Source organism: Micropterus dolomieu, linkage group LG22, assembly GCF_021292245.1.
Source record: "Micropterus dolomieu isolate WLL.071019.BEF.003 ecotype Adirondacks linkage group LG22, ASM2129224v1, whole genome shotgun sequence".
In the NCBI taxonomy this organism is placed as follows: domain Eukaryota; kingdom Metazoa; phylum Chordata; class Actinopteri; order Centrarchiformes; family Centrarchidae; genus Micropterus; species Micropterus dolomieu.
In genome coordinates this window covers 5834342-5846084 of record NC_060171.1, presented here as the reverse complement: position 1 = coordinate 5846084, position 11743 = coordinate 5834342, and the positions used below count along the sequence as shown (strand labels likewise).

The 11743-nt window shown below is 37.2% G+C and overlaps 1 protein-coding gene across 1 annotated transcript in view; it reads right to left on the bottom strand.

Moving 5' to 3' along the window:
- The window catches only part of si:dkey-106n21.1 (solute carrier family 23 member 2), a 45699-nt gene extending 34197 nt beyond the window's left edge, over positions 1-11502 (bottom strand). The window contains exons 1-2 of the mRNA XM_046037649.1: positions 11393-11502; positions 2744-2896 (exon numbers count right to left, since the gene is read on the bottom strand). Of these exons, the coding sequence (XP_045893605.1) occupies positions 2744-2896; positions 11393-11464 (225 nt within the window). The 5' untranslated portion in view covers positions 11465-11502. The remainder of the gene's footprint in view (positions 1-2743; positions 2897-11392) is intronic.
- Positions 11503-11743: the final 241 nt, after the last annotated feature.

Here is an 11743-nt window from a genome sequence, read left to right as displayed (position 1 = left end):
TAAAAATAACTGCTGGGCCTTCTGGAAGAATCATGTTCTAAATCAAACCAAATGCGGGAAGGAACATCCTTATAACCCTGATGGCAATCATTCACAACAGCATTTACTATTTACCATTTTAACATTCTGGTGAGTTGGCTAGTAAATTATGCTGCAGATTCTACACATGCTGTTTAAAATAGAGTGTAACATTGTGACCAAATAGTCCAGGCTGTTATTATGACTCTGAGGTAACCAGATGACAAGGACACATGTGGTCTTTTGACTTTGTTTCAGTCAACCATCTGGGACAGAGAGGTCAGTAAAATGTACCTCCATAACAGCCCCTAAATTGTTCATTCCAGTCATCTATCTGGGTTTCAGATGGAGATCATTTTCTTATTTTCAGCAACAATACAATAACATATAACTGAGACATGATACAAGAAAACGCTGACTACTTGGTATGGCAGTAAACAAATTTAAAGATAGCTAGTGCATGCTAACTTGGCTGGTGGCTGCCAGTAGCTTCATTAAAATAAAAAATCAGTATCAACAATAAAAAAAACAATTCAGCTGAATATCATTAAAAAGGAGGAATAAACTAAACAATTTCATTGGATGGCCAATAAATTTCTATTCTCCAGTTTACCATTTTTATAATTGCTTTTATATTACTGTATATTGTTTGCTATGTAGCAGGAGGGAGTTACAAACTCAATTTCACTCTATAACCTGTTGTCTTGTGACAAATGAGTACCTTACCTTGTGTGTTTTCATTCCTTTGTCTGTGATTAAGCCTAGGTCTTTAAATGCACAAGAAAACTGAAAATATTACCCCTCAAAACTCTTCAGAGTTTAACCTATTTGCAGAGCTTCCTTGTAACTAATTTTACTGCATGATTCAAATGTCATGGCAGCTCTGCTCTGAAATCATGCTTTGAACAAACTCATGACTTTCTGGTCTTCTGATCTTCTGACTCTTCTGGTGCCCACGCACCAGTGGTTAAAGAATTTTTTATGTCCTTTTCCCCTGTATATTAGAAATATTCTCTTAATCTTATTAATTTAAACTTTTTCTGTAGAAAATACTTTTCCTCTCCCTAGATGTCAGCTCATATTAAACCAAGTAAAGTGCACTGAAACCAGTTTTCTCCTCCAACATGATATTTGGGAGTATGATTTATAATGAAATGTTGACAACTACTTGATCAGGTTCAGTGTCCGAATCAGATTACGGTGGATTATTAATTTAATAAAGCTGCTTTAAAGGGGTGTAACAGTTTCAACATCAAGTTCTTTAAATCACATACACATATGTACATGTTATACACTTCATTACCACATGAATGTGGTATATTTGCTGTGAGTGAGTTAGAGATAATATGAGAAAGAAAATGAGAGAGCTATTCGATTAGATTTAGATAAATTTGCAGGATTGCTTTTAGAGCACAAAACAGGAAGAGGGTGATGGTCTTCCAGAATGAAAAAAGCTAAATCTTTCATTCGGTGAGAATGAAACAATTGACTGGCCTTACCTTACTGTCTAAATACTGTACTTGTCTACCTACCTACCTCCATATCTGCACGTATTCGGCCTGGTTGGATTCTTTCCAAATCTAGCTAGTTCTCCAATGTTGCCTATGCCATCTTTGGATTATATATAATTTTTTACATAGAACAGTATAATAGTATTGTAACCAGTATCCTGGGTTTGCCTAAGTTTATAAACTTAATAAGGAAACATGTAGGGGGACGACAAAACCCACACTTATGAATTTAAATATTGTTATTTATTTAGAAGATTTTGTTGTAACACACCACCTAGAATAAAACCCCACCCTACTTCCCTCTCTCCTCTCACACAAAGTTTAATCTCAGTCAATGGTCTCTGCCTTACAGCCAAGTTGGTGGCGAAGGATTTTTTCATCTCGTATTGTGCTAATCTTTAATAAATCATAACATATTAGGTTTGGAATTAATCTGCAGATGCTCTGACCAATCTTTTCTATGGATGTAAGTTTTGAGCCACGACAAAGGCCAAACTGTGGCCTGCAACCGACTAGGAAAGCCTTGTTTTTAGCCAAGCTGATTGCTGGAAATGCCTTTTGCTATGCCGTTAAATAATGAATTCTGCTGAAAAGAGCAACGCTTTATGATAGGCTCAAGCTGATGATACACAGAGCAACTTTTATAGCAATGGTGCAGGGCAATGTTGCTGTCAATGTTAATGAGTAAAGATTACTACCGTAATGCACTACCCCATCACTCTGCCACCCGGCCTGCCCCGCCGCTATCCGTTCAAATCAAAGTCGGACTTGCCGCAAGCGAGATTGCCCAGCAATATGCTCAAAAAGTTGCCCTGTGTATCGTCAGCTTTATTCAATAAAAAATGTTTTTCAATAATTGTGAGCCACAAGAGGTCATTGAACATACAGTCATAAATGTGTACAAAAGGCTGATGGTTTCAGTAATATGTGAGATTAGCTGCAGACAAATACACACACAAACAGACAATTGGCACCACCAGAATGATGGGGCTGCTGCATATCACATAGTATGAGCCGTGTGGCACCTCTCCTGCTACTAGTGCACACTTTGTACTGTCTGGTTCACAGCAACTTAACAAAATGATAATTTATCTGGTCAGTGTATGCCAAATTGTTTTGGTATTCTTATGCAGTACTATTGAGCTTATGGAGGATAATAAGAGGGCTTCTGCAACAAATACTATCACATTGGACCAAACAAGAAATTACCTTACCTGGAAGCCGAGCAGAATGCAGAGATACCATGGCGGCCTGTCATTTAGGGAATAAACCAGATCTACGCCTTTGTTCACAGTCTCTTCCTGGGCATCTGTATGTGGTTCCCCAATGTCAACTGTCAGTTGTGGCTGTTCATCACTTTCTTTGTCCTTGGAAAGAAGCACAGCAAAGGCAAACAAGTCATCAATTCAGCAATTTCATTTATCCAAGCAACAGCAAACATCAAATAAAAAACAATATTATCTTATGGCGTTTGGTTTAATTCCACCCAGACTATTTGGGCACCAACTCCCAGACCTAAATTTTCTGACAACTGTTGTTACTGTTGCTTAAGGCATACCAGAGATTTTCTTAATGGTTTTCTTTTTTCTTTTTCTTTGAAACTGAGGGTAGTTCAGGCAAAGCCTTCTATCTTCACTGTAATCTAGAGCTGTTGGTTTAGTTTAGTTCAGATGAAAGACATAAATACTCAGAGTACGCAATGGAATCAGTGAGTTATGGCGTGTGGAGCATCCATGAGGACAATAGTGAAGGTCAGGTGGAATGAACAACATACCTTCTTCTCCCAAATAATATTCATATTCTGTTGATGAAAGTGCCTAAAGCGGAACTGCTCTGGTGGTCTTCCCACACATCATTTCTGCAGCCAATCTCATGTTTTTAAAGATGTTTTTCAAGAATTTTATGAAAGACAGTGATTTACTATGACATTTCTCTCAACTTTTGGGCTCCAACTTAATGAGAGTGGTTGGATTTGCATTCAAAGCTGCATACAGAAACACGAAGAAAGGATTTTTGGAGAGCATATGAATATGCAGTATAGCTCCATTTTCTTGCATATTTTTATTGTTAAATGTACAAGAACTACAGTATGTTTTGTAGCCACTGCTATAAGTTGTTAGAGAGAGATGAAAGTAGATATTTCTGAATTGAATTAATTTCATATTAAGTTTGTTATGTGTGCGTGCAGGTATGTGTGTGTAATATCATTCTACATTGGGAACGGATATAATTGAGGAGTCCGAAGTTCATGGTATTTTAAATATGCATGAAAATCAATGTTATATATTTGCATTCATTTGAATCAAGTCTTTTAACATAATGGTTTGCAGACACACAACAGTATAAAAAACTCTTTAAAAAGACAGCTGCACTTTGGTTCTACGCCAATATTTTTATTATTTAGTTGTAGTATCTTTTCAAATTACTTACACTTTTATTATGTATAACATTACCAGAGGGAACTGGCAGAGTCCATATGTTGGTTTAAACAACATTCATAAGACGGAGGGGGGTTTAATTGCATGCATTGCTGTAAGTTGCAATATGTAAATGTGTACCACATTTTTTTAACCCTACACTTCAACTACTCAAGAAGTGTCTAACGGACAGTAACTACAGCCCCTGGTGAATATGGTGCAATATAAAAGGTTAAAGCAGCCACATTTCAGAATTATTGGTGTTGTACTCCTCTCAGTTCAATTTCACGTTTTTCGTGATTGGTCCATGCTGAAGCTGTGATGATCCACTTCACTGTGCCATTCAAAAAGACAGCCTCTATGTGCCCGCCTTTTGTCACTTGCCATGTGCATCAATCCATTGCCCAAATTATGGCATGTGCTTGTGATAAGAAGCTTTTTAAACTGTCATTGGTACTGCTGTGAATTAAAATGAGCAGTTAGCCTTTTAACAGTGTGTTAATATTTAATATTGATGTTGTTGTTAAGAATCTTTTATGTAGAGATTCTAAAGCTGATGATACACGGGGCAACTTTTTGAGCAATGTTGCTGGGCAATCTTGCTTGTGGCAAGCCCGACTATGTTTTGAACGGATAGCGGCGGGGTGGGGCAGGTGGCAGAGTGGTGGGGGAAGGTGATTATGGTAATAATCTTTTCTCATTACCGTTGACGGCAACATTGCCACATTGAGTGTGTTAACCCACTCAGTTGTATCCAGCTTTAACAAGCTCTGCCCCCTTATTTTTGGCTCTGACTGCTATTCAAATGTCTGGAACATGAGGCCAACAGCGCAAGAGGTTTTGTTTCCATCGGGGAGACATGAATGTGAGTGGTGGTAATACAAGGTATTGTACATCAAAGCATTGACTAAATAACACAAGTTGTGTGACATGTAACTCCCTTACCATTCATGTTGTCAGAGGAAAAATCATTAACCGTTGCTAGATTTAATGTACACTTACAAATACCTTTGAAAAAAACCTTAACCTTAAAATCTTATTTGCCTTTTCCTCTGCTTCCATTTAAAAGCGTCAGCTTGCTGACAAGACATTCTTCTTCTGCCATTTAAATAATTTTGGTGACATCAAGCAAAAGACAAATCATATAAATGTTAGAAAAATGGATGTCAAGTGTGGTCCTCTGGTCTTCAGAATTCAAAGACTGATAGAGTAGGTCAGGTGTTTTAGTATGGAGAGAAATAAGTCTCAATAGGAAAGACAAATGTTATACATGAAAAAAGCCAGTGTTATGCAGTAGTCAGGACAGGGACAAAAACAATACAGACTGTGAAGCTGTCAAAGTAAAAGCCACAACACTTTCCCAGTCTATGGAAATCGTATAGACCTATATATTGTCTTTTGAAGAAATATCTTTCCAAATTGGACATCTGGCTTTTCAGCAAAATTATGTAGAATTGCCAAGCGTTCCACCACTCCCTAAACACAACACTGATTTGTGGATTGTGGATCATTAAATGTGTCTCCAAACTCCACACATAAATGTAACCAAATCCACATGCATTGGGCGAGTCATGTTCACAGATTCAACTAATGCAGCGAAAAAATAGACATTGATATTTTGAGGAGGGATTTCAAATGCAAATGTTAGACTGTTTAAAACATATGTAAAATATATGACATTTGTTTAAGTTTGGTGGCCTTTGTTATTGAATAGTAAAATACTTTTGTGAGAATTTATTGAAGATTCTACATAAAACATTCTGAAATCTTTAAAAGTAATTTTCAATTTATGTTTTAATTTCTGTGTCATTAAACACACATAAGTTGCTACTATTGAAACTTATTTCTCTCCATAGGTTAGAGACTATATTTGGTCATTGGTGTAAAGGTTTCTATGAGCATGTTATTTCTGTAATGGACAGGCAGCCTATTCTGTCCAGGGTTTTTATGGGATTTTCTTTGGCATTCTTTGGGGAAAAGGAATAACCCCAACCCTGACCCTTAAAACTGGCCACATGGAACCCAACACTACCGAAGATTTGTCTGTTTGAAGTGTAAGAAAGTTAGAAGACGCCACAAGTGTTTGAATTCTGACAGAGGTATTCAGTGGAGAGTTTCAAATGTGGAAGAGGTGGGGGATTGATTAACATATCAATTTATATAATTATATAAAGTTTATGGGGAGTCATGCCTTGGTTTAAAATTATGTAAACAAGCAACAGTTCATATTATTTCCTTCCAAATCATAATGAGGAGAGAGTACTACTTAGATTTATTTAATTCAGAGGGGCTTCAGGGTAGCGACACTAAAGATGCATCTACATTACAAATTGGGAATTGATCAGAATCAACAGTGATATCTATAAAGAAGCTATTAGACACGACACCACCATGTTGTGTAGACTACAGTCATGTAAAGCTGTTGTTTTACCTATTTTACCATTGTGTTTAGCTTGTATCAACTACATTAAACATATAGTATATATGTGGTGGAGCTGTTATGTGTAGCTGTGAGGCTACATGGAGTATCAGCTTCCGGACCCAGATGCAGTTGGTGAGATTTGTTGAAACAAACGGGTGAAACTTGGGTAGTGATTGTGGCAGTCCAAATACGCACACAGAGAGCAGCAACTGAAAACGAGTGGAATCCAAAATGCGGAAAAGCATGAGAGACATGGATGTGACAAACAATGAACTAGCCCTGAGTGAAGGAAGCAAATCACTTAAATGCAGGTGAGGGAGAAACTAATCATACACAGGTGAAAACACAATCAGTGAGACCACAACCACAGGAAGTAAAACAAGACAACCCTGGAGGCAGGCATCTACAAATTAAAACAGGAAACACTCTAAACACACCCCCGCCACACCAGAACTGTGACAGGAACTGGGAGAAGAAGACAAAGTTACTACGGAAGTGAAAGGGTAGACAGATGATAACATGGGACACTTTAAAATTGTGATGTAATCCTGCTGAATTGTGTGAGTATGATAAGATCTGCATTTAAAATGTTAATTGACAAATTAAACCATCTGTCTGTCTCTTTCTCAGTGTGCTGTATCATATCAGTAATAATTAACAGTGTCTGGACTATTGCACCACTCTTCTCACTGAATGCCAGACTAGAGCCAACACATCACATCTGAGCTCCAGTTAATTTAAGGATATTTCACACCACGCCCCACGTCCCTTGACCGGGGACAAAGCCACATGCTGCATCTTTCGCTCTGAAACCTGCTGTGTCTCAGAGGATGAGTCTGACATTCAGTCAGCTCTTCAAACAAAAGAAAACACCTAGTTGTGCACATCCCGCTGTTGTATCTGTCTCATGCAAGAGTCACATAAGAGACAGGATGCTCAAATGTGGATCTATTTATACCACATTTCCTCTGTCTTAGATTTACTCTCACGTCTCAGAGTTCTCATTAGATCGTGTATGCAGACATTCGCGTCAGTGATTACATGGCCATCTGCTTCCATCTAGTGTTCATCTACCTACACTCCAGTAACCACAGAATTCAAGGCCTGCAAGTGGGGGGGATCCAAATATTTAGTGGTGTAAATAATGTTGCTGCCATTTCTGTTATACAGTGGGTTAGTTCACCTAAAAAAAACAACTACAAAAAAAGCTAAACACATATTTTCTGAGAACACAACAGCAACATCTCTTTCCAGAAACAGTGTCCTTGTGAAAGCTTTAATTTGAACTACTTTCTATCAAGTCACAGTCCCTATGAAAACATCTGACAGTGTTTTCTGTGAATGATTGACTGGGAGGAATGCCCAAAAGCAGACAGAAAATGTAAAACTATCTTTGTAGCTACAGTGTACTTGTTTAAATGCTTTACAATTCTGTAAACTAAGTAAAAGTAGCATTGCAACATTTACTGCTAAGTGGTAAACAATGAATCTTTTGGATTTTATTGTTTATCTCTCTAGTTTGCCACATGAATCTTCAATTTGTCATACTCATTCCCGAAATGTCTTAACTCCAAACTTATAATACTTGGCATTTTGGTAGAACTGCTAATTGTAATTAGTATCACAAACATAAGTCGTATTCTATTCTCACTCCAGGACTAAAGCCTACTGTGATGCTGCATTCAGGTTATTTGCCTCCAGCCTCCTGTATGTTTTATATTGTACACATTTTACAACTTAATTTAACCTTAGAACTTTTCCCCTCTTGCTTTTACATCTTTTTTTTTATTTTTTATTGTATCGTCCCTTATCACCAGTATGTATTGGTATTTATTCACTTTTATTATTTTTGTGTTTTTAAATGTTGTAATTTGTTGTTGTCTTTTTCTCAAACTTGTCTCAATTACCTTCATGCTCTACTACTTTGTAACAGCAAATACATTTTTCCCAAAATGTAATACTGCCTAATTTTTTATTAACATAATGAGGAAATGTATTCGTATTTGCCAAGTTGCTAAGTGTTCATACTGAATATATCAGCCGAAATTTCACTGAAAAAATATTAAATTTGTTTTTTTACAGTAGCCTCTATTGTAACACAATAACTTGGGTTTTTCCTGGTTCTGTTTAGTTACGTTTGATCTTAGTTAATATTGAAAAATCCAAAAGGGATATATTCACCAGCAATGTTTTTCATTGTACATTTGTTTACAGCACACAAGTTATAGGGAAGTGTCCAGAGTGGATGGCCAGTATACTAAGTGCAGGACTTTGACAGTGGGGACCAGGGTTCACATCTTGAGTCTGTGGTAAGGTTTAGGCAACAAAAGCATTTTGGTTAAAGTTTGGGAGTCATAGTTTTGGTTGCGTGTTAATAGAGTAAACTTGTACTTTAGGTAACTATTGACATTTTCAATCTTTGGCTTTGCTATGACTGCCTAAACATAACTATTAAAATGTTGATAATGATTTAGTTGCTATGAGGGGATGTCACAATTCTGCAACTTAAAAAACAGGCTACACTATTTCCCTCTAAAATCAAGCAAAACGTACATCCATAAATATACTCAAGCAGAGTACCAGTCAAAATTATAGGCAGACAGATTATTAAAAGTCTGATTAATCATCACTGAAGCTGGCCAGCACGATTATTCAGCACACAGCATCATGTGCCGTCCGTGTCACAGCTGCGACAATTTAGATGGATAAGTTGGCCGTAGGAAGATCAATTAGTTTGCTGGCTGCATGGATGATCTTCAAAAGGCTTTTCTTAGTCAGTGACTGTAAACCATACTTAAGAAAACTTAAGAACTGGTTCAATGATGCTGTGATGCAGTAGGAAGGCAAGTGTTTTTAGTTTCCGGATGATTTTGTCTTTTGGCAGCATCTGTGATTTAAACTGAGGTTATTGTTTAGTCCAATGTTGAGGTCAAAAGGTTGATTTATTCCATCACTCACCAGGCCATTCAAAGTTAATATTTACATATGTACACAAGTTCATTAATGGTTAATGTGGTGGGTGGACTGCTTTTAGAGGCTTAGTTGCTTAAAAGTAACATTTTTAACATTTTTTTCTGCAGTCAGGGAGTGCACCCTCCAGAGGTCCTCTTCAAACAAGTTCACACCCAAACAGTCATCACTCAACTTGTCAGTGCAGCATTTCACCTGACAAGAACATATAAAGCCAATAGCAAATGCAGCAACAGCCACAATTTTTGACCCTTGCTAATGTGTATGATGCTCTGCCGCTGTCGTTACGACTTCTTCTGTGACTGCCCACCAAGTATCGCTATATTAACTAGCAAACATGTATTTTACTTAGAAAAACATGTTATCAACCTGCCTTACCTCTTCGTTCTTCCACATACAGTAACCCCATGTACAAAAGAAAGTAACTATATCTTCCAATAATTTGAATTTGACAGCTTTTCAATTTAAAACTAAGAATCTTTAATTATAGCAAAATGCTCTACTTCTTTCCCAACTTCAACTATAGGCTTGAGATCTGTTTGAGGAGACAAGCCAAATGCGAAAGTGTAACTGTATTCAAGAATGCTGAAGTCCACCAAAAAGTAATGAAAGATGTAAGTCACGCAGAGAGTAGAAGTTTTGTTTCATGTGAAGCCACCCTTTGTTTTTGGAGTTTATCCTCTATTGATACCTGAAACCCTGGACTCTGGAAACTGAACTTACAAACAAAAGCTCACTTGTATGAACAGGAAGAAAAATGCCAAAAACACATTTGCTTTCCCTCTCTATTGCTTTGTACTGGTGAGTTGTAATTGTAACCCTGTTAGAGAAGACATTCAGGTGTACTGCATATAAAAGTATTTTGTACATTTACAGTCAAAAAAATACCAATCCAGGCTTGTATATGCATGGTGAACAGCATGAAGACAAGGATTGGATACTGTAAACTATGGGCTTCATCACCAAAGAGACATTATTCAAATCATCAGATTATTAAATAAAATCATATAAAAATAAACATGATTGCTGTTTGGTTTCACTGTTAAAACATGCATCCATATCTGCTTCCATTTTATTATGGTCTGAAACAGTTACCTACTATTATTAGCCTAATGAAATGATTTCTCAAATGTGTTTGATGTTTTTAGCTCTAAACACTGCAGAAAATCTCAAAAAGGAACTAAATAGAACATTTTTACATGATCAAAGCCTAAAAATAAAATTATGTAAGCTTAATATGCAGGGCAAAGGCAGCACACTTGACAGATTCAATAAATATATAAACACTAATTCACCATCTGTGAATTGACTGTATGGTAGAAGTCTCCCGATGGGCCTTTGTATGAGTGTCAAGTTGTATACAATACAAGGAAAATAAGAGTAAATATGTATTATTTTGCAGATGTTGACAGACTGATCTCTTCACCCATCTGCAGTTGAAGCTGTGCTGTTTGTTTGGTGTTCCCTTTTTTCTAAATTCTTCAGTTAATTGGGATGGGGAGAAAAAAGGAGAAACATCAACCTTGAGATCAGCTGTGTACACATGCACACCCCATGCAGCCAGAGCTTTTTACCAGTCACACACACACCATATGTCCCGGCTTCAATATCCGTTATTCAGTTTCTGTTTTCTTGGTTGAACGTTTTATCAAAGAGCATTTCTAGTTTTAGCTTGGAGCTCTTTTGATCCATCTTGACTACACACAAACCTGATGTTTGCCACATACTTTAAAACCACGCAATCAGACTCATTGAAATATCCCATATTTTGTGTAACACATGCACACTGAGTAATTTGACATTCCACAGTGGCTTACATTTAGCTCTTACTGCTGTAATGTAAGAAAGTAGCACTGCATTTCTCTTCCTCTTGGCCTGTAAGTAAACGCAAAAGAATAATAATAAGAAACAACTTTCATATTATTATTATTACATATTATATTTAACTGTTTAACTCTCTCACATTCTCACCCAGTGTTTAACACATTGATTTTGTTTGTGCCACAAAGCCAAACTAAAGTAGTAATAGAGATTTAAGATGACACTACACTTACCCCAAATGCAGGATTGACTGTCCCCTGCTCCTTGAGTCCCAGCTCTATTTCCTCATCAGTAGTGAGATGCATTCTGGTAAAACAAGGCAAGGTGGTATAGTTTCTGAGGATCTGAGTGGACTCCACATAGATAACCAAACACACACGGTGTGAGTAAAACTTTGACTGACCACAGACTTAAGAGGACAACATGAGGGGCTGCCTCATGTCGCCATGGAAACTGAGTACAGTCAAAAAGAGAGGGGCTTAGTTATTTTGTAATCTCCTCTCCGGCTCTGAAACATTTCTGGTCTGCTGAAGTGAATGTACTGTAGGCTTTAGTTACTCTGACTTACAGTCATGTGCCTGCTG